At 40.0% G+C, this 23,804-nt stretch overlaps 1 protein-coding gene across 2 annotated transcripts in view; it reads left to right on the top strand.

The window, feature by feature from the left end:
• pde8a (phosphodiesterase 8A) overlaps positions 1 to 23,804 on the top strand; it is a 58,092-nt gene that overhangs the window by 30,402 nt on the left and 3,886 nt on the right. For both annotated transcript variants that reach the window (XM_058089495.2, XM_078795776.1), the window contains exons 3-21: positions 2,082 to 2,272; positions 4,433 to 4,489; positions 5,079 to 5,133; positions 5,376 to 5,464; positions 6,591 to 6,669; positions 6,952 to 7,092; positions 8,725 to 8,813; positions 8,898 to 8,949; positions 9,044 to 9,080; positions 9,356 to 9,433; positions 9,618 to 9,688; positions 11,176 to 11,340; positions 15,719 to 15,767; positions 15,854 to 15,989; positions 16,085 to 16,283; positions 17,460 to 17,677; positions 20,945 to 21,077; positions 21,652 to 21,816; positions 22,925 to 23,054. In XM_058089495.2, the coding sequence (XP_057945478.1) occupies positions 2,082 to 2,272; positions 4,433 to 4,489; positions 5,079 to 5,133; positions 5,376 to 5,464; positions 6,591 to 6,669; positions 6,952 to 7,092; positions 8,725 to 8,813; positions 8,898 to 8,949; positions 9,044 to 9,080; positions 9,356 to 9,433; positions 9,618 to 9,688; positions 11,176 to 11,340; positions 15,719 to 15,767; positions 15,854 to 15,989; positions 16,085 to 16,283; positions 17,460 to 17,677; positions 20,945 to 21,077; positions 21,652 to 21,816; positions 22,925 to 23,054 (2,134 nt within the window). The remainder of the gene's footprint in view (positions 1 to 2,081; positions 2,273 to 4,432; positions 4,490 to 5,078; positions 5,134 to 5,375; positions 5,465 to 6,590; positions 6,670 to 6,951; positions 7,093 to 8,724; positions 8,814 to 8,897; positions 8,950 to 9,043; positions 9,081 to 9,355; positions 9,434 to 9,617; positions 9,689 to 11,175; positions 11,341 to 15,718; positions 15,768 to 15,853; positions 15,990 to 16,084; positions 16,284 to 17,459; positions 17,678 to 20,944; positions 21,078 to 21,651; positions 21,817 to 22,924; positions 23,055 to 23,804) is intronic.

Genomic DNA, 23,804 nt, shown 5'->3' with positions numbered 1-23,804 from the left:
TTTGTCTGCTTTCAGTTGGATGTGACGTTTTGTTTGAGAGGGTGACTCATGAATCCACTCTTAGTGCAGTGCGGCTCTTGGAGGCAGGCCTAAATCGCTGGTCCAGTATTTACGCAACAAGAGGTTCCATGGAAGTCTGCTGGCAGAGGCCGAGCGTGCTCTCAATGACGGGTTTGACGCCAGCGGCGGCGCTTACCGCCTTGGGATTGGCTGACGAGAGGGAGGGGTCGCAGGCAGTCATGAGCACCTTGACTAATTGTGTCATACATTATGGCAGCAGGCAATCAAACCTGTGACACACACTTCCACACCAGCCGTGCCCACTCACTTAGGGCATACCTGCAAGAGGTCACAGTTGGGTCACAAGATACCACAAAAATAGATCTTTAGTTCCCTCAGTCAACTGCTTCTATTACACGGGGTTGAATGTGAAAAGAGAACACGTATGTTCCACTACAGGCTTGGTATTCTGTTTTATTTGAAATGTATGCTATATGCTATATACCTGTTTTAAATAATACGCTGTTGTTGTCATGTGATATGTACAGTAAGAAGCCGCTGACACAAGTTACTTCCTGCAATCATCAGTAACCTCAAAATACGTCCACACTTTGGGGTTTTTTTTTTTTTTTTTTTGAGCCATTATGAGCCAATAAGTCTGTTGATGCTGACAGTCCTAGCATTCAAAACTAGCGCTCACTTCAGCTCTTTTTGGATTGTGGGTCATTTTATTTATGTGTGGTAAGTAGAGATCTTCTGTTAAACACACACGTCATTTACCGTAATTTCCGGACTATAGAGTGCACCTGATTATAAGCCTCACCCACTACATTTTTAGAGGAAAATCGATTTTGTACATACACAAGCCGCACCTGTATATAAGCCGTATGTGCCCACATTAAAACATGTAAACATATTTACAAAGAAAGACGGTACACAGAGAGAGTTTTCAAAGTTTTAATAATATAACTTTTATATAATATATATAATATAACTTTTTCATCTTTTTACATTGCTCCAGTTCTTCCCGCTGCCGTTTCCATCGATTCGTTTATGCCAAGTTTACGTGCAGCAGCTCTGTTTCCTTCTTTATCGGACAGCTCGATTGCTTTTAGCTTGAAAGCTGCGTCATATGCCTTTCTTTTTGCATTTTCCATGATGAGGGTATGTTCACGCTAATTTAATTTATGCACAAGACAAGAAGTTGCAGTCTTCCTCGACGCATATATTCCACCGGTCTTAATCTTACTTTTTCTACTCGAGAGCCCCTGGCGGCCGTTAGAAAAATTACATAAATTGGTCGCATCACTGAATAAGCCGCAGGGTTGAAAGTTTGGGAAAAAAGTAGCGGCTTATAGTCCGGAATTTACGGTACATTTTTTCATTTACACACAATAAGCTGTTTCTCAATCAAAATTTATCACAAAGCAAAGACATTTTTTGTAAAAATATATGCTCAGTAGCAGCCTTGGACACCTCCACTATGTGGTCAGAATGGTACAGTCTTGATCACATGATACTTGATCACATCACATGATGCGATATGTGATACATGGTGTATACAGTACATGAATACAATCAGATAATCAATACAGAGAAATTAAAAATGAGAGGTTTTCATTCGGTCAGCAACTGCACATACTTGGACATTGAACAACAATAGTATTGATATGTTGGGAAATTAATACACTTTTACACTGCAATAGCCCTGTGGTCCACTTGTTGTTGAAGACATGTTCTCCATTTTCATAGACAATTGTTTTGCTGGAAATCCATAATCTATATATTTTTTTAACTTTAATTTTGAGACTCATTTTGACTGTTTTCATTTTCATTTAGGTTCAAAAACAATGTTATTATGTATATTAATGGCTGTAAAGTGATGGAGTGTGTACAACGCATCATACTATGCAATTACTAATGAATTGAACACAATATTGGAGAAAAAATTTGCTGATTTTATGCTGTATTAGTTTACTATTAGTGTAGCTAAAAGTATAGCCTTACATTGAAGCTACAGGAATGTGTCCCAAGATGCGTCACTATGTTTTAGATGTGCTGAGTCATCTCTTCTCTTGCAGGTACTTTTAGTTTTTGCCAAAGAGGACGGTCAGAGTAATGGCTTCTGCTGGGCTTGTGAGAAGGCCAACTACAGGTGCAGCATGGCGCGGACACCCGAGTCGGCCCTCGAATGCTTCACCGAAAAGCACCATGACCTTGTCGTCATTGACCATAGACATTCCAGACACTTTGACGCTGAAGCACTATGCCGGTAGGACATTTCTCATAGTCACCCAGAGTCATCACCATCTCGCTCTGCTTCTTTATGTTCTACGGCTGCTATGATGCAGCATAGAATAATTGAATGTATACTTCAGGAACATTTACAATGTAATGAGTTCCATTACAAGAACTCTGACTTTACCAAGATAATAGTGCCTGGCTTATGATTGTTTGTTTATGCTGTTTATTTGCAGACATTTTACAAATAGTCCAGAACCTTTGTGGTAGGTTTATTGTAACATAGAGAGGCAGACTGTAAAAAAAAACACACAAAAAGGGGTAACCCTTTAACGCAATGCAATCAAATTGGTATTTGATTGAGGGGAATCACGTGACTTAGTAGTTTCTGGAGAAACTCTTGTTGGCAAGCACTAAGGTCGGACATTTCTTGTAGTTCACACAGATTGTACCATCTCAGCAGAGGAACAACCCCAAAGCAGAACGTTCCCACCTCCATGTTTGACGGTAGTAATGGTGGTGTTGGGGTCATATTCAGCACTCCTCTTCCCCCAAAACGCATTGAGTCGAGTTAATTGCTAAAAGCACAATTTTTGGTCTCATCTGACCAAATCACATTCGTCCATGTCTGAATTATTTTAGGGGTTCAATAACAAACATGGGCGGCACGGCGGTCGAGTGGTTAGCGCGTAGACCTCACAGCTAGGAGGACCAGGGTTCGATTGATCCCTCGGCCATCTCTGTGTGGAGTTTGCATGTTCTCCCCGTGCATGCGTGGGTTTTCTCCGGGTACTCCGGTTTCCTCCCACATTCCAAAAACATGCTAGGTTAATTGGCGACTCCAAATTGTCCATAGGTATGAATGTGAGTGTGAATGGTTGTTTGTCTATATGTGCCCTGTGATTGGCTGGCGACCAGTCCAGGGTGTACCCCGCCTCTCGCCCGAAGACAACTGGGATAGGCTCCAGCACCCCCGCGACCCTAGTGAGGAAAAGCGGTAGAAAATGAATGAATGAATAACAAACATCAAGCAGGCCTGTATGTACATGTGCCTGGTTGAGCGGGGAGACGTTGCAGGGACTTGCAGAATCCTAGTCAATTACAGCAAAGTGCATTATTGTTTTCAAGGACCCTTGAGATCGTTTCCTAGCTCCTAACCTTTTCAGAAAGCTTTTTTTGCTGAAGGGACAGGGTTAATTTGTGAGCTTCATGGGCACACAACAGAATTCTTGCTTGGTAGGTCAGGATCAAATACTTATTTTTATCAGTCTTGTAATGCTAATTAATTCTTTTTAATTTATTTATTTGGTGTTATTTGTTTCTGGATTACTCCGGTTTCCTCCCACATTCCAAAAACATGCTAGGTTAATTGGCGACTCCAAATTGCCCATAGGTATGAATGTGAGTGTGAATGGTTGTTTGTCTATATGTGCCCTGTGATTGGCTGGCGACCAGTTCAGGGTGTACCCCACCTCTCTACTGAAGACAGCTGGGATAGGCTCCAGCATGCACGCAACCCTCATGAGGAAAAGCGGTATAGAAAATGAATGAATGAATATTTTGTTAAAAGCCAGCCATAAAAATTATAATCCGCAATTATAAATACTTATAAAGCAAAATATTAGAAATGTGACGCAGTGCAGTTCTATCAGTAACATACTGTATCTGCTGTTTTTTTTCATCACTTAAAATCCCTGTCTGCTATAAAAGTGATTTGTGTGTGTGTTTCGGCATATTGGCTAGTGTTTGGGGAAACTACGAGCTTTCAATATCTGAGCTCACAATTTACCGTCATGGCTTGCCAGCTGATGGCGTTCAATAAGAGAGAAATGAACCATGCTTGCTCGTACCACTTTCTATCTTTAGGACAGTTCCAAACATTCATTTGCCCTGCCCGGCATGTATGTAAACCTCATTCATTTTGGCCGCTCCGTATGTTCAGTGTACACGCATGGTCTCAGACGAGGGAACTAAAGCGCCTTTATGACCACTTGCTGGGGGAAACCACAGGCGGACGAGTGGACGTCTACACTGCATTCTTTCAGAGGCCTCAGCCCGCTTGTGGAGCTCCATCACTGGAGCTGCCTGGGAGAATCGGAGCATGAAAAACTGAAAAATACGTTGATTTGATCCCATGGGCTTTTTCATCAGTATGCTCGCTGGCTAAAGGGCTCTCTGTGTTTACATTCAGGTCAATGAGAGCGGTCAGCTCTTCAGAAAACACTGTGATAGTCGCTGTTGTGAAGAGGTAAGTAACTCACTGAACCCCACTCGATAGCCACCTTTTCAACAAGTTCAGCTCTGAATGGTACAGCTTGAAACATCTCGCCAATTAAAAAGAGAAACATACTATATTGAAGGATATCTAGCACTTTATATTCTTTTTTTTTTTTTTTAGCATTGCATTGTGACTTGGACTTTAACAGATTGGATTCATGGTTGTCTGTCCTCTGCTTTCCTATTGCCTTTTTCGGTTTTGATGGAGTTATGACAATTTTAGATTTATGGCAGTTATTGGTTTCATTTGAGCTGACCTTATTGGAACCAGATTGTTGATCAAAAACATCTGGAGGATGTGTGGTAGGATTTGATTGTGGTCTTCTACAATCATTCGCTTCATACACACGCTTTACAACTACTGACAAGTGGAAACCCCCAAAATTGCACACTGAACTTTACTGCCTGGTGGAAACTGGCCTTGCTAATTCGCTTTTTTTTACATTTACATCAAAACTCCTAACCTGGTCTAAGTCCTAAGTGTGCATTTTGTCATCAAAAGTAAATCTCTGACGTTGTCTGAAGAGCAATTTGTCAGGTTAATGTGTTCTCTTTTTAAGGCCAGACAGGGAGGAAGCCTCTGTGATGCCTCTGATCAATGCCGGCTTTAATAGGGTGAGTGTCCTCTGCCTATATTTGGATTATTCTTGAGAAATTTTTGTAAACAAAAGTTACTATATACTGTAAGGCCGGGCTACAGATTTAAAATCTTTATTTTGCTCTGAGGACATGCATTGAGTTCCCTGTATCAGATCATGGCTCTGTGGTGGGAACTGTGCAACGGCAATATGCCATCAAGAACTATTTAATTCCTCTTTGAATGATCATATTGTGTACATTTGACCTCTGACCCTCAGAGATATGTGGAGAATGCCAATATGATGGCCTGCTATAATGAGCTGCTACAGCTGGAGCATGGAGAGGTGCTGGCACAGTTTAAACTGAGGTGAGTGATGAAAGTGATTTTGCACGGCGGACGAGTGGTTAGTGCACAGGCTGCACAGCTAGGAGTTCAATTCCAATCTTGTCCATTTCTGTGTGGAGTTTGCATGTTGTACTCGTGCATGCGTGGGTTTTCTCCGGATACTCCGGTTTCCTCCCACATTCCAAAAACATGCTAGGTTAATTGGTGACTCCAAATTGTCCATAGGTATGAATGTGAGTGTGAATGGTTGTTTGTCTTTATGTGCCCTGTGATTGGCTGTGATTGTACCCCGCCTCTTGCCTGAAGACGGCTGGGATAGGCTCCAGCACGCCCACGCCCCTCGTGAGGATAAGCGGTAGAACATGAATGAATTAAAATGCAAAACAATGTCTGTCAGTCACTCTCATGATGAATTGGTAAATACATATGTAAATTGCTGAAACCTTATTAATATGTTGGCTGCATTATCTTTGGTATAGTCATCTCTAATGTTTGATAGCAATTGCAAACTGGACGTAATACATAAACTGTGTGTCCTAATGAATGCTATGTAGCTATTTTGACTGACCTATTATCAGTACTCAGGTTATATACACTACTGAGGAATCATGTGCAACTATCTTTATTGACACATTGAATATAGTTATGATATCTGTTACTTTAATTGCCTTTACTTACTTTGAAATACTAATCATTAATTTAGAATAGTATTTGAAAGTTTACTGGTTAGATTTTATATAAAGTATGTTATCTGTTTTATAGAAAGAGGTAGATTATTTTGACTTGTAACTTGCATGCTGAAAAAGTTTTGCATAAAATGTGACATTCACTACTTTCAGGGGTTTTATGATTATTGTCAGAAATTTAAAAATGTAACCTGTGCAAGACCCCGGGCTTTAGTAGCTTGTTGTATGCACCTGTTAACACTGACAAAGGCGGAATATACAAAATAATATATCAAATAATGAAATATTACTTGGCATACTGCACAGTATTCATTTTATTTGACAATATCATCAGGCATTAGTGTCGGCCCTTGGACAAATGTAGTTGACCTCTGATTTCTTTCTTGTAAAAAAAAAAAATGGCTAAGATGCTAGACGATTATTTTATTGACAACAATGAATGTCTTGTCTTCTCTCGCTAGGGCTGGCAATGCTATTTTCACAGCTCTTGAACAAAGCCAAGAGGCCATCGAGATCACTTCTGAAGATCAAGTCATTCAGGTGAGTTCCTGCAATTTTGAGTCATGCTGTTGTTACGTTGCTATACATTCAATGATGGCTGACGTTAGTGGTTAAACTTTGTAAAATCACATCATAATTCAGGCGCTCAAAGCAGGAAGACGACTCTCTAGGCAGCTACCTATCTGTGGCATATAGCAGCTTCAATCAGATCATGGCAAAAAAAAATAATAATCTGATCTTAGCAGTATTATGTAGTGTTAATGTGTTTCATTTTATATTATTATTATAGTCACCCAAAATTCTCTCGCTTTTTCTTCTCAGTATGTGAACCCTGCCTACGAGTCCGTTATGGGCTACCAACAAGGTGAGCTTATAGGGAAGGAAATAATAGAAGTGCCTAAAAGTGAGAAGAATAAGCCTGATCTCCTTGAAACAATGAACTCCTGCATCCGGAAAGGGAAGGTAAAAAACATTTAATTTTTTTTACAGGCTGCATGATGTGTTTAATACTGTACTTAGTGCTGACATCAGTGGTTAAAGTCTAGTAAGAGTCTAGTGTGATTGTTGATACTAGTCCATATAAATGTATACGTATGTGTAGAAAATACTGCAATTGATTGTAGGGCTGTGTTTCATGTGCATTGGAGCAGCAACTGATTTGCTGTAATCTTACTACACAGAGAGCAAAGGTCATTCTCAGAGCTGCAAACAGCAGGATGGCTCTTTTTAAGCAGCTACAGTAAATCTGTGGGTGGGAGTTAGGAGGGGGGGGACATGAAACGGGCACATTGGACTCCAGGGGCGCTCCTGCCAGCATACTGTTTATGTGTGTCAAACTCAGGCCAGGGGGCCAAATCTGGCCCGTGCTGCAATTTGATTCGGCCCGCGGAACTGTTTGGGAAATAGCAGTGAGCCGATCCGCCTCGTGAACATGATCAAACAAAGTGTTTACAGTGATTGGCATAATTAATCCATTGCTCCGGTATAAACTACTCCTTTGGAGTAACTGAAAATGCATGAGACATTTTCTCAAAATCTGACCGTACTAAATAATACCGTTATAGCCTGGATATTAGGTCATATTCTGTCATAATTGCTATTTCAAATAAGCATCTGTGTGTGTGTGCACTGATGTGATGAGTGTAATATGAGTGTGCATCATTCACCAATTATCTTGGTTAAAAGGACAAGAAGGTTGTAAGGTTTTTAATACAGAAATATACAATGGTTGACCATTTCTGGATAAATAATAAGAAAAAGACAAAGTTCGGGGTTGGAGCATAATGTCCAAATTCTGCCCGCAAACTAGGCTTGGTCCCCTGTGCGATTGAGTTTGAACCTTTAAAACACCTCCAGCCACCCTTTGACCTCCCCTGCACCACAAACACTGGTGTATAGTGTACCTGGTCCAGCAGCTTCCTTGAACATCTGAGTCCTAAAGATTATATACATTGTGTATCTTTGTGTATCTCTCCATTTATGGTTCAACATTTAACACAGTCTCAAGTTCTTGTTTTTTTAATGCACAAGATTATACACATGCAATCCAGACAATGATATGTAAATATCACAAAAAAGTGGGCTAATAAATTGACAATAAAAGCACAAATACTGCAGATTTCAGAAAATAACAGATGGAATGATACAGCACTTTACAAGAAGCAATCAAGTCTGTAAAATTAAATAATTAAAAAAATAAAAATTAAAAAATTAACTATAATGATGAAAATGGTAATATTAATGCTGATTATAATGATGGTAATAATGATAAAGATTATAACAATAATGATAATGATAATAACAATAATAATATTACAATGACAATAATAACAGGGGAAAACAAGACAGTGGCATGAACATGATTATATCTTGCAAAAAGGGGTAGGCATTTATAAGCTTTTGCTTCAGCCTACTCCTTTTGGGCTTGTGATCAACTAGCTGAATACAAATGTAAATAATGGAAAGTTGTATTTTGATTGGTGTGGGAGATGCACTGTGGTGTTTCGTGTATTTGCCCAAATAAATAAAAAAATAAAATTAAAAAAAACATTTCTCACGGTGTTGTTTGTGTGCTTGTGGCATGATGTGGTCCAGGAGTGGCAGGGGACTTATTATGCCAAAAAGAAGAATGGAGACAGCATCCAGCAAAATGTGAAGATCACACCTGTAATTGGACAGGGAGGGTGAGTTAAAGATGTTTAATTACGCTTAATAATAATATACAGTATGACTTTTGGACTGTTTGTAACATGCTGTTGCATTTCCAGAAAAATAAGGCACTATGTGTCTATCAACAGGCCTTTAAATGATAATAATAAGGTGAGTTGATATTGCATTGCATATTGTATAGTAAATAGTTGATGAATGAAAGAAGGCTGCATGTACCAATGTGCTTTTCCATGCATCCTTACAGACGTCAAGTGAACGAGTGCAAGCAGAGTCTCAAACTGGTAATGTTCTTGAAATTATCCGTGCCACATAAAAAGGAGGACCTCTGTCATTGCTGCCTTAGAATAGCTGTCTTGTGACAGATTATGTAAAAGCATTCAAAAAATTGCTGCCAAAAAAAAATGCAGAGGAAATTATCAGTAATTAGTGAGAGATATTCTTTCCATTATCTCACCTTCCTCCAATCGGTGTTTGCAATCAAACGTCACCTTTTTGGAAAAAAAAATGTGTTGGTTTGTGCTGTTTTACTTAAGACATGATGCTCTCCTCTCCCCAGATATCCAGTCAAGTAAGCACAAAGACCGGAGGAAAGGCTCTCTGGATGTAAGATCCACAACATCTCGGGGGAGCGACGGTGAGTGTGATGGATGGAAACTAACGCTTATGAAACCTCCCCAGTTGTCTGTTTTGTATCAAGTGTTGATTGGTCGCACACAGGCAAACATACTCATTAGGAAGTCATAGGAAAACAATCAAAAGTTCAAGTTAGTACGGTAAGGAGTAATCATTTTCTTTTTTTTTTTCTCGCATCCTGGCAGGGAGCTCACAGCGAAGGCACTCCTCAATGGCCCGAATCCACTCCATGACGATAGAGGCTCCCATCACTAAGGTGGAGACTCGGTCATATGACTCAGTCAACTAGTGTGTGCAAATGCTTTGTATTTCATGACGACAATTTAAAAATCCACCACCATTGCCACAAGCGCTTTTAGTACATCTACCAGAAATAGAGCCAGTATTCTAGAGGCCACAGCAGCATGTCAAGAGAGAGAGAAGGGAATAAAATGCTATGCTTCATGCACAGTAACACATGCTGCACCAGGCTGACTTGCTGTTTCTGTGCTTGATGTACACTGAAGGATGAACTGCAATGACGGAAACAGAGAATGTCCCCGGGGACGGGCCATATGACATACTACAGTTCCACTGCTCTATCATTTGACTATGGAGGCAGTCCCTGCAGGCGTCATTCTCTTCAGAATAAAGCACTATTGGATGATAGAGCGCCTGCTACTGTGTGTGTATATGCAGCGTCACCATAGGAAACCAATGGAAGATCTAAAAACATAGATACCTCTTAAGCACCTTAAGTTATAGCTGTAATTCATAAGGAAAAGGGGGCATTAATTTATTGGCTTTCTTCCCTAGAAAATGTCTCCAAAAGGGTAAGCAACAATTGGCCTATATACTGTAAGCATCAGACTTTTTAAAGTGGACCAATTATGCTCATTGTTCGACCCTTTGTATTGAGCTGTGGTCTCTTAGATAATAACCCGCGCAGAAAACTTTCTATATCTTCCAGAATAAGTACCTATTCAAGCTGTATTTCCTTTGATTTGTGTCTCCTGCCAAAATGGTGTTTTAATTTCTTCCACCCGTAGCCCTCATCTGGGCACGCCCACTCCGCTGTGATTGGTCACACGCCCAAAGTGCTTCCTAACTATGAACAAACCCCACTTTCCTAATATGGTGGGTATAGGATTTGATGATAAATGAATTAAGTCTTAGTAGAGCTTAATCAAAAGTGTTACCTGCAGCTCATGATCTACTGGCTGGAGACCCCTGACTTACTGTGTATGAACTCAGAGTGCTAACGGAGCACTGATGGAGGATCTCAGAAGAAGCCAGACGTGTGCAGTGAAAATCAGAAGCCGGAAGTGAGGGTGGCGCGTGGACGCACAGCATGTCCGAAATTAATGCACTTTTAAAACCGAGCGTTTCAGGGCTCACTTCCAAATGCGCAAACTTCATTATCTGAAACTTTGGCATGAGAATACGACATTCCAACTACATTTAAAGTGGAAAAGCCATAATAGGTTCCCTTTAAAAAATATATACCTATACATGTATTTTAATTGGGCAGTTTCCTACCTTATTATGTGATTTAACCTGCCTGCATACCATGGTAATAATTCCTCTAGGTATATATGATCCCTATCAATGACAGCTTTGTATTTGTTTAATTTATTCTAAATAAGTCCCATAAAAGTTGTTTAATTTGATTGAATATCTGAATATCTTTACCTTGGAATTTATTATGAGAACACTCTAAAGTGTAGTAAATGCTACAAATACATATATTGCACTCATGTCCAGGTCATAAACATCATCAATGCAGCACAGGAGAGCAGCCCTATGCCCGTGGCAGAGGCCCTGGATCGGGTACTTGAGATCCTGAGGACCACAGAACTCTACTCTCCACAGCTGGGCACCAAGGATGAAGACCCCCATACAAATGACCTTGTTGGGGGACTGATGACAGTAAGAGCTGATTGCACCCTTCAATATGATGCTCTAAATCAGGGGTCTCAAACTTGCGGCCCGGGGGCCAAATGCGGCCCGCGAGACGCTAGTTTGAGGCCCCCACCTTGATACCAAAGTTTAATGTTGAAATGACAGCTTAAAGCTGTGTGCACACCAGACACAATTAACATGATTTTGCTCCGCCCATACTGTTACCCTACCCTGTTACCCCGCCCTGTTTTGCTTTGGATTAGCAATGAAGGTAAAGGCTTATGACGCTGGGTACAAATAAATGCAGGAAATGATTTGGAATAAAACGGAAAATACACGTCAAGATAAAGCATCTCATCAAACATGTTGCTAAAGTTACGACGCTGCTCCCAGATGGAACTGAGTACGATGCTAACTTGCTAATTGGGTAAAATTATTAAGTTTCATTAATGTTCATGTTAAAGGTTAAATAACTGTTAATACTGTACATTTGAATCTGAAAAAAATAATTTCTGGTTTCTTACGTTTTTCTTATTTGCTGTTTTACTATTATTTTACTTATTTATTACTGATTGATTGATTTATTGTCTTTATTCTTAGTTTGTTTATTTGTTTATTTTTATCTTATTTTCTGTATAGAAAAATAAAAATTAAGATATTTGAGAACAGTGGAATGTTTTATCAGATATTTTGGTGTGGAAAACCGGAACCAAAGTACTGAAAAAATGTAGGCTATAGCAGAAGCAAAAGCATTGAAGGTAGTTTTTTTTATTGATTTTTTTCCCAGTTTTTAATAAATGAGTTTTGGGAATTTTTTTTTTTTTTTAAACCTGATGCGGCCCGGCTTCACCCAGAACCTAGCTCCGGTGGCCCCCAGGTAAATTGAGTTTGAGACCCCTGCTCTAAATCTATGGCCTGATCAGCCAATTAGTAGAAAACAATGAATTTAAGAATAGTATCATAACACCCTGTGACTAACTGGTGATCAGTCCAGGCTTTAGTTCACTAAATTGAAAAGAAAATGTATTGCATATGTGCTAAATTTACAGTGGGACTTAGGTGGTCAGCATCTCTATTCGCTTTTCGGAAGGCAAAGAGAGAGCGAAAAAGAGAGAGAGAGAGTCAGGCTTTAACCGGACAGCTATAGTCAAGTTCCTAACTAGAACGACTGCCAAGTTGGCAGTCTTGGCAACGACCCCACAGGAAGTGTTAGATTGTCCTTTGTGCTCCTGGAGGCTGCAGAGGAAAGCCCACCCTCTCTTCCACTCACCAAATCCCCCCCCCCCCCCCCTCTTCTCCCTCTCCTCTCTCTGTCCCTGCACAGTAACGCTCACATGTACCTCTTCCTCTCTGGAAACATCCTGTTCTTCTTTGGATTAGATGAATAAGCATGACTTTTACTCAGAAATGTACAATGAAGATTCATAAGGGAAGGGAGGTTGTATCACATACACTTGATGAAAATAACTCAAAATGTGTTTTTAGTCATTACTAACACAAAATGAGGTTATTTTGTTTTTGTGGTGACACTGAACTCAAAAGACCATGCGGACATTTTGAGAGGAGTATTCATGTTTCTGATGGAAAAAAAGTCTTAAAATAGCTGGTGTGTACAGAGGCAGTGCCATCAGACAATGCTCAGGTCAAAGATGAGCTGGTCCCCTCTTCCTTTTTCACTTGTCAAGTAAACATTTCACTCGGCAACACACCCATGTACACACTTGGATGCTCAAAATATACGTATGCTACTGCATATGTCTATGGGCTTCACATCAACACACTTTTGGATACTATAGTGATATATAGTCAATTGTTGCTGTGGTGTAGTGGCAGTATACACATTTACATGTAACGGTACCATATTATACTGTATTATTTTTGAAAGTACTGTATTTTTAGTAAGTCTCACCGGTTCCACAATAGTTTATTCAAAGTGTGGGGGCCCAAACTCTTGATCCTGGAATTCAAACAGTTTTAAGTGCTTTTAGTAAGCCCTGCTGGGAGCACGGTTTTCTTGTGTCTGTATTTTTAATGTTATTCTGTAGTTGTAATATTAATGAGCTGTGCTTGTCTATGCCTGCCTCCAATGGCATGCTCCAAGAAGTGTTAATTATAGGTTATCACATGGTTTGTCTGGTATCAGGCTGATACTGGTACGCGGGGACATGATACTGGGCCTGATACCAGACAAACCATGTGATGACCATGTGATATTACTACAATAATCATGAGCTTATTATTACTATTTAATCAAAAAGACCATTTTGTTTCCAGAAAATGTTCAGTTTATTACATGTATTATATCTAAACAGTGTAAACACAATAATTGCAAAAAATATTTCAACAATAATATTTTATCAACACATTTCTAATATTCTGTTTGCTATTTTCCCTATTTGTCTTTTGCCGGGAGTGTCAACCGCTGACATGTTGACAGAGCACAGACGGCAGCACAGACGCTGTTCTCTGATTGGTTGTTTCACAAGCACGATACCAGAGCAGCGCGCTCTGAGTGGACAGCTACGGGGGCTGATACTGGACATGGTTAAACTCTATATTTTATCAGTATCACTGCCCTGGGCTTTGACACAGTATCATTTCGGCCTTTTCCCGTATCATTCATGGGCGGTTTCTAGGGTACAGGGCCAATTAATACTGTAGTAATAAAACGTAATACATGCTTTACGTATATCCCATACAACATCTTAAAGGGACAGTTTGCAACTGGCTCAAAATTGTACTCACAAAATACAACCATCACCTAGCATATATTAATATTGGTGATTTTAAAGGATTGATTGGGGAATGCTTTTCACATTTAAGAATTTGTTTGGCCCAAATAAGATGATTGACGTTCATGTCTGTCACTCACCGCTCCTTCGTACACAAGGCGCCACAGTAAATTGCATCGGTGCGAACTGGCGCTGGCCCAGTGGACTCCTAGCATTAGCGTTCCTTTGGCAGCTTCGTAAACAGTCCCTTCATTGGGATGGCGGGAGAGGACACACAAACTTTAGCAACATTAGCGTAATGTGAGGAATGGGGCTAACATTATAGTTGCATTTTAACAGCAACCTGCTAGCTTAACTCATTGGCTGAAGAAGAATAAGATAAACTTATAGCTAGCTTGACCGGCAGATAGTTAGCAGAACTCCAGGGTTTGTTTTATGATGCGGGGCGAAGCCTGCTTTTTTTACAGAGATGAGTTAGGGTGATACCATGTCCTTGAGGAAGGCCAAAACTTCAAAAATGACCATTTGACTGCCTTCTCTCAAAAGTGGAGCAAACATGTTTGGCGCTCAGTCGGCTTGAGGGACACAAATTGCTATTAGAACATCATTAAAAGTACATTTTTCATTTTAGGAGGAAAATTTGATCTATATGATCATTCTATGGGGTGGCACGGCGGTCTAGTGGTAGGAGATCAGGGTTCGATCAGGGTTCAATTCCACCCTCTCTGTGCCATCTCTGTGTGGAGTTTGCATGTTCTCCCTGTGCATGCGTGGGTTTTCTCCGGGTACTCCGGTTTCCTCCCACATTCCAAAAACATGCTAGGTTAATTGGCGACTGCAAATTGTCCATAGGTATGAATGTGAGTGTGAATGGTTGTTTGTCTATATGTGCCCTGGGATTGGCTGGCCACCAGTCCAGGGTGTACCCCGCCTCTCGCCCGAAGACAGCTGGGATAGGCTCCAGCACCCCCGCGACCCTTGTGAGGAAAAAGCGGTAGAAAATGAATGAATGAATGATCATTATATGGGGCGGCACGGCGGTCAAGTAGTTAGCGCATTGGAGACACACAGCTAGGAGACCAGGGTTCAATTCCACCCTCGGCCATCTCCGTGTGGAGTTTGCATGTTCTCCCTGTGCATGCGTGGGTTTTCTCCGAGTACTCCAGTTTCCTCCCACATTCCAAAAACATGCTAGGTTAATTGGCGACTCCAAATTGTCCATAGGTATGAATGTGAGTGTGAATGGTTGTTTGTCTATATGTGCCCTGTGATTGGCTGGCAACCTGAAGACAGCTGGGATAGGCTCCAGCAAAAAAGCAGCAGAAAAGGAATGAATGAATGATCATTATATGGTTCGGTTTGAGGGGAATAAAAAGAATCTGTGTCTTGGTTCCACCCTTTCCTACTTGCTAATGCTACAAAACTGTGTAGTGCTGAGTGCTTTAAATATTTCAACTCCTCTTCCATTAGTGAAGCTTGTTATCACAGTGGTGATACTCATTAGGTAATGCTTATGTAACCTTATCACATTGTTTTCTTTGTGGTCGGGAGATTGTAACCGTTCCAGACTTCAGTGAAATGTTGGAATTCAAGTTAACGATATATATTTATTTTTGTGCTGAGTTAATTTTTTATTCACGTGTTCATTAAGTCTCTTTCTTTGTCTTTCTCAGGATGGTTTGCGCAGATTGTCAGGAAATGAGTACATCTTTTCCACAAAACGTGAGTTTATGCAATCCAGATGAGATGACTTTGTGCCCCAAGTTGAAGCAATAAACCTTATTTTCCTGTCCGTTTCCCCCTCGTAGAGCCCCATCACATCCCAAGTCACCTGGCCACTCCTCTTTCCTTAAACGACATCCCCCCTCGTATAGCTCAGACCATGGAGAGTGAGGACTCTTGGGACTTTGACATTTTTAACTTGGAAGCTGCAACCATGAAACGGTAAGGAAAGTGTTTTTAAACCGTTGCATGGTTGTGTCTAATATGCAGAAGGAGCCCAAACTGTACAAAAAATCTCATGCTGCATGTTCCTGCAGGCCTTTGACCTTCTTAGGTTTGAAGATATTCTCCCGCTTTGGGGTTTGCGAGTACCTCAACTGTCCAGAGGCCACATTGCGCTCCTGGCTGCAAGTGATTGAAGCCAACTACCACTCCAGCAACTCGTACCACAACTCTTCCCATGCGGCCGATGTCCTGCACGCCACCGCATATTTCCTGTGCAAGGAGAGAGTCAAGGTAAAATTACAAATGAGAGGGGATTTTTTTTTTTAATTAGAGATAATACTCCTTTGTCAACCAGAGCACATGCACAAACTAAAGTCCGATAAAAGTTAGAGTCATATCAGAAAGTCCTGATAGGTTTATTGTTGTATTTTTTGTTTTGTTTTGTCGAACTGCACTGCATCAGATTTAGAGGTGTTTCTGATATTTTAGTCGCATTATGTACTTACAGGAAGTAAGAATATCATTAAAGGGGACCTATTATGCTTTTTCACCTTTCTGTATTTAGAATGTTGTAGTCTCGTATTAAACGATGCCAAAATTTCAGATAATGAGGTTTGCACATTTGGAAGTGACCCTTAAAGAAGTTTGGGTTGGCTCAAAAAGCTTGATATCAGAGGGCGTTTCCTTTGTGATGTCACAGAGGAGCACGCTTCCTTATGGCCGTGGCTGTAGGCGCCCTCCCAAGCTGTGCTTTCCCTTCCCTTCCCTTCTCCAAGCTCTGCCTCTCTGTTTACGAAACAAGCTCAGGCAGAAGTTATTGTAGTTGGTGATTCCCAGCAAGAAATTATTTTTTATTTTCATCTGTCAATGGCATTTCACACGGACTGTTTTTGGTGGGAAGCACAAATACAAGCAAATACAACTGGAATAGGTGCAGATTCTGGAAGATCTAGAAAGTTTTGTGTGGGTTATTGTGTGTAGTTGCTCTATAGGAGTCCACAACAATACAAAGGGTCAAAAAATGAGCATAATAGGTCCCCTTAAAAACTACAGTCTGACACAACTGAGCATTATCCTGTTGATACTGTATATACTGTACCATAACTCTTTTATAGGCTGTCGTTGTAGTTTACAGGTGTACCTAATGTTGAGGCTGGTCTGTGTATGTGCATTTTGAGTTTGTAAAACACAAGAAACAAGTTTGTATTTGATTAAATCTACAATATTACGTGGCCAAGCTCCTTGTGAGATTCCCAAGTTAGTCATTGTTTGAGGGTGAGGTCATCGTGAGGTCATTCACTGACTGTGCTGCTCTCAGTGGACTGATCTTTTATTGGCTCTACTATAGAATCACTTTGCCAAATGTTTGTGCATGTTGATAATATAACGTGATAATATGCATGTTGACATAAAAGGAGCAGAAATGTGGATTTTCTATAATGTTGCATCATATTTCTTCTGCTACAGCAAAGCTTAGATCCCATCGATGAGGTTGCTGCCCTGATTGCTGCCACCGTACACGACGTGGACCACCCGGGCCGCACCAACAGCTTCCTGTGTAATGCGGGAAGCGAACTTGCTATTCTGTACAACGACACGGCCGTACTGGAGAGCCACCATGCAGCACTCGCCTTCCAGATCACCACCAGAGATGATAAGTGCAACATCTTTAAGAACATTGAAAGGTACACAAATACTGTTATTAATCAAAGCTTTATTTCACATTGACGTTCACAAGGTCACATAACACAAATAAATATTACATGGATGCGCCTATTAGGGTTTTAATGGATGGATTAACTGTAAATTTAAAAATGTATTTATTTATGATAAATGCCAGGGGTGCCGTATAAGGGAGAAAGGTTAGGACAGTTTTAAACATACTTTTTCAAGAGAACATACGTATATCATTTGTGAAACTTACAGAGAATGACACACCTTCTTTAAAGAGACTTTAAATGTGAGAGGTCATTGTCTGGTGGAGCTCCAGCAGGACTTCCAGGAAACACGCAGCGGGGCTCCAAGTCAGAGAGCAGTCAGCAAATCCGGTGTCTTCTACCACTGAGAGAGGCTGGTCATATACGTAGTTCCTATGAAATCAATTATTTGTATAGTCATTTGACTTCTGACATACAGGCGACTGTTGACTATGTGAGATGCCGTTTGACTGATGCTGCCGTTCTTTAAATGTCATATTAAATGAAAACTTTTTATCATACTACCCCTACAAGATATTTACCTTGGCATGTTTTTTTTATTTTATATCACTCTCACAAATGGCAGGTAAGTTCAACATGGCAGACATGTTTGTTTTGGCTTTGGCACGCCTGCACAGTGTGAAGGAAAGTGGGCGGGGGACACTTCTCCGAGACGTTAGAGCAAGACACTGCACATAGGGATCATGATAGGCCCCGGGGGGTACGATAGTACTAGACAGAGGCTTTTGTGACCGGCATTGAAATTTTAACTATAAAATATTATTTTAGAAGCCACCATCCACCAGTATGAGCCTGGACATTTGCTTTTCAGAGAGTTTGTATACCGAGTAAATATGCACATTAGCAGTGAATAATTTGATCAAATCTTCCCTTTATGCTTTCCCACATCCGCATTTGGGATCAATTGTGAGGTGAAAGAAAAAGGGTTAAAATGCAGTATAGTAGTAGTAATACTGTAGTAGTACTGTACAGCGTGGGACAAAGTTAGGTGCGTTCGAGTACTGTCAAGCAATGCGGGACAAAATGCTGCTCGCATTCAACATGTAAAAGACGGTTGTTATTTTAAAAAATATATTATTATTAATATGGATGTAGGGCGGCACAGCAGACGAGTGGTTAGCGCGTAGACAGGAGACCAGGGTTCAATTTCACCCTCGGCCATCTCTGTGTGGAGTTTGCATGTTCTCACCGTGCATGCGTGGGTTTTCTCCGGGTACTCCGGTTTCCTCCCACATTCCAAAAACATGCTAGGTTAATTGGTGACTCCAAATTGTCCATAGGTATGTGAGTGAGTGTGAATGGTTGTTTGTCTATATGTGCCCTGTGATTGGCTGGCGACCAGTCCAGGGTGTACCCCACCTCTCGCCCATAGACAGCTGGGATAGGCTCCAGCATCCCCCGCGACCCTCGTGAGGAAAAAGCGGTAGAAAATGAATAAATGAATGAATGAATATAGATGTATATTTCCAAAACACAATCGAGATCGAGAAAACCTGTGTTGAATCTACTCTTGGGCTTCTCCGTATGGAGTTTGCAACATGACATTCATTAATTTATATAATAAACAACAATCAAACTACAACGATCAAATTTCAATTTTCTATGCCGCTTATCCTCACTAGGGTCGCGGGGGTATGCTGGAACCTATCCCAGCTGACTTCGCGCAATAGGCAGGGTAGACCCTGGACTGGTCGCCAGCCAATCACAGGGCACATATAGACAAACAACCATTCACACTCACATTCATACCTATGGACAATTTGGGGTCACCAATTAACCTAGCATGTTTTTGGAATGTGGGAGGAACACATGCATGGGGAGAACAGAGATGCCAAAGCAGAGATTCAAACCTGATCTCTTGACTGTGTGGCCAGCATGCTAACCACTAGACCACCGTGTGACCGTTTGCATGCATGTTAGGTTAATTGACGACTCCAAATTTTCCATAGGTATGTGAATGAATTTATGATGTGATTAGCTGGCAACCAGTCCAGGGTGTACTCCACCTCTCGCCAGTGAGGATAAGCGGCATAGAAAATTGAAATTTGATTGTTGTAGTTTGATTGTTGTTTATCACAAAGAAATTTACTGTACATTCCTACTTATTATAGTTCAAAATATTTTTTATCTGTGATTAAAATGCAATTAATTACAAGTTAACTATGAACAAAATGTGCTTAATCACAATAGCCCTAATTATTATGTGTCTTGCTTTGTGTCGTACGTTGGAGGAATGTTGCAAAGTTGAAGGAGCACATTTCAAGCGTGTTTATTAAGTAAGTGAATGTTATAAAAATGAAAAAAACATTTAAGTGTACACACACTTTTGGCCCACCATGTATTTTATGTGTGATACACAGTATTATTATATTATATTATATTATATTATATTACATTACATTACATTACATTACATTACATTACATTACATTATATTATATTATATTATATTATAATAATGATATAGCAGTGTAGTATACTTTTTCTTTCATTATATTTAAGTATATATATTTATTCGGTATATAAAACATTTAAGTGTACACACACTTTTGGCCCACCATGTATTTTATGTGTGATACACAGTATTATTATTATATTATATTATATTATATTATATTATATTATATTATATTATATTATATTATATTATATTATATTATATTATATTATATTATATTATATTATATTATATTATTATTATTATTATTATTATTATTATTATTATTATTATTATTATTGTTGTTATTATTATATACCAGTGTAGTATACTTTTTCTTTCATTATATTTAGGTATAGTATATTTTTTCCGGTATTTATTAACAACACTATGGCTATTATTTCGCCAAATAATAGCCATAGTGTTGTTAGTTAGTGTTGCCGTTATTTGGGACAAAGTAATTTAAAAGTAAAGGTTTTCTGATTTTATTTCAGTGAGTGCTATAATAAAACTAAGCATGTAAATAAATTATAACCCAATAGTGATTATGCTGATGTTGCTCTTGTGAGAAGAATGTGCAGCATTTGTGTGCTTGTGCGTGTGTGTGTGTGTTTGTTCACATCACTTGGGGTACGAATGTGTTTCAAGTCCTAAAGCAGAATAGCTCACATGCAAGGCTCAGCCATGAGGGAGAAGCAAGGGACAAAGCATCCATTCATTACTTTTGTCCCCACAGTCCGATGCTCAATTTCCACATTACTGAAGCTCCATTTCTATACCTTTTTTCCTCTTTCCAGGAATGAGTATCGAACACTACGACAGGCCATCATTGACATGGTGCTTGCAACTGAGATGACCAAACACTTTGAACATGTCAACAAATTTGTCAACAGCATCAACAAACCGCTGGCTGCTTTGGAGGAGAATGGGGTGAGATGACCATCTTATGCAATGATAGTTTCAAAAGTAGTGGTTTAGCTTGTAATCTGGCGTTGCTATGGGCACAGATATCTGTGTGAGGAGAACATTTTACAACTCTGTACCACCTTTCTCATCTTGGTGTGGAATGCTCTGTGCAGACTTTTTAAAGCTTGTCTTTTTAAGGAAAGAATTAGATGGGTAGATATTAAAGTCAAGTTTATACAAGAAAAAAAATATCCACATTATTATTTCAATACGTTGACCTTTTAGCTGAATTGACAAACATGTCATTGTTCTCTATGTGTTAAATGCTACTTCACATTTTATCATAAACACTGAGGCTTTGGGGGGGGACAAGAATAAATAGCAGAGCTCATTCACATCACAATAGGACCTCTGTGCTTTGACATAATATAACTGCCAGTGAATGTTGAAAATAAATAGGCTGTAAATCTTGTGACTGTATGCGTGACTTTTACACGTTGATGCAAGTCTCCTACATAAGAAGCCCGTGTTGACCGCAGTATGCCGCCTTTTAAAGTTGTTCAAAGTGTCCTCTGTGCGCATAATCTGTCTGTTTTAGGGAAGCAATGACGAGGAGTCTGTGAAAAGCATACTGACATCCCCTGAGAATCGCATCCTTGTCAAGCGAATGCTGATTAAGTGTGCAGACATCTCCAATCCATGCAGGCCTCTGGAGCTGTGTATAGAATGGGCCGGACGCATTTCAGAGGAGTATTTTGCACAGGTAACAACGTAATAGTGATAGTGATATTTGAAGGAGAATGATTCGAAATACCGGTACAATAGAATGTAGTAATCCCTTGTTTATCATGGTTAATTGCTTCCAGACCCGACTGTAATGGTAATGGTAATGGTTTTATTTCATTTGAACATGCATCAGATTACAATTGAGTGCATCCCATAATCAGTTCACAGTTCCACATGTCCAAAAGGAGTAGGAAGAAGCAAAGCTTATTAAATCCTACCCCTCCATCTGGTACTTTTACAATCAGTAACTGTTACATTTGTTCACTTCCTGCTTTCCTAATATAGTTAAAGTTTTTTTTAAATGTTTTTATTTATTTATTTAGCGGCACGACGGTCGAGTGGTTAGCGCGCAGACCTCACAGCTAGGACACCAGAGTTCAATTCCACCCTCGGTCATCTCTGTGTGTCGAGTTTGCATGTTCTCCCCGTGCATGCGTGGGTTTTCTCCTGGTACTCCGGTTTCCTCCCACATTCCAAAAACATGCTAGGTTAATTAGCCATTCCAAATTATCCATAGGTATGAATGTGAGTGTGAATGGTTGTTTGTCTATATGTGCCCTGTGATTGGCTGGCGACCAGTCCAGGGTGTAACCCGCCTCACGCCCGAAGACAGCTGGGATAGGCTCCAGCACCCCCTGCGACCCTTGTGAGGAAAAGCAGTAGAAAATGAATGAATGAATTGTGATTTGTTAATTTCCATTCTTTATAAATCAAATGTTTTCCTCCTCAGAGCATCGAAAACCAGTTTCCCACCATCTAAATATGTTTTTTTTTACATTATTAGAGCCCTCCAGACATGAAATAACACCCTCATAGTCACATTTAAACTCATATTACCCAATATAGTACACATAATCAGTGAAAATAAGACAGAAACACATATTTATTTCCCTTTTCTGTGCCTTATAGCACAAGAAAACAAGATAATTTGACCGAGCTTACAATGCTGTCATTGGGATACACCTATTTCCACTATGAAGCCCTCTAACAACGTATTTTCAGTGAAAAGGGTGGTACAGTCTCATGAAAGGGTGATGAGTTACACTGTTTGATAATGACCTGTGCTGTTGTTCTCTTTGGCACAGACTGATGAAGAGAAGCGACAAGGCCTTCCGGTGGTCATGCCTGTCTTTGACAGGAACACATGTAGCATCCCAAAGTCCCAGATTTCTTTTATAGACTACTTCATCACGGACATGTTTGATGCTTGGGATGGTAAGCATACACCGATATCATTGATACAATGTTATTGCAAATGACATGCATCTAATAGTGTCAAGTCAAACTATTGTCCAAAATAATTTAGATAAGGCAAACATGAGGAAAAATAAAAAATACTTTTCATAGCCCTCATTAAGGGAATAATAAATTTTTCATTGCAATTAACAAGTTATTTTTCTAAATTAAACACGGGAGATCAGGTGGGAAAAATCTAAACCGGAAGTGGAATCAGCTTTAAGCGCACCTGGGCGTCTGCATTAGGGCACTTCCTTTTGTAGCAGGTAAGGCTGCAGACAAGTCGGATTGAAAAGGTAGTCAGAACTGCACCCCAAACCTTGCGCGAACTGGAGCTACAAAACTGAAGAGGCAGCCGGTTTCTGTGCTGTGCTGTGCTGTGCTGTGCTGTACTGTGCGTACCTTGCCACAACAAGACTTGTGCCTCACTAAATAAAACCCAAAAAACAGCGAAAGCATCGAGTGAATCCAGTCTTTCTTCAGTGTGGCTACTCAGACCCCCTTTTTCAAGTTCAGGGGATGCGCAAGGCTAGAAGGAACTTGACAAATAGAGATATGTCACACTTTTATGCACAATACCATCAGCTTGTTATGTTAATGATTCCATTAATACAATATTCCACTCTCTAATGCAACTTTGTAAAACATTACAGCCTGAATACCGAAAGAAAAATCATTTCATTTTAAGACACACAATTACATATACATGACCTGTATATGCCTGCCTTA

The sequence above is a fragment of the Doryrhamphus excisus genome, linkage group LG13 (assembly GCF_037039965.1).
Source record: "Doryrhamphus excisus strain RoL-2023G ecotype Guam linkage group LG13, RoL_Dexc_Guam_v1.1, whole genome shotgun sequence".
Classification (NCBI taxonomy): Eukaryota; Metazoa; Chordata; class Actinopteri; order Syngnathiformes; family Syngnathidae; genus Doryrhamphus; species Doryrhamphus excisus.
The sequence above is the reverse complement of the archived record's forward strand: the minus strand, read 5'-3'. Positions and strand labels throughout refer to the sequence as shown.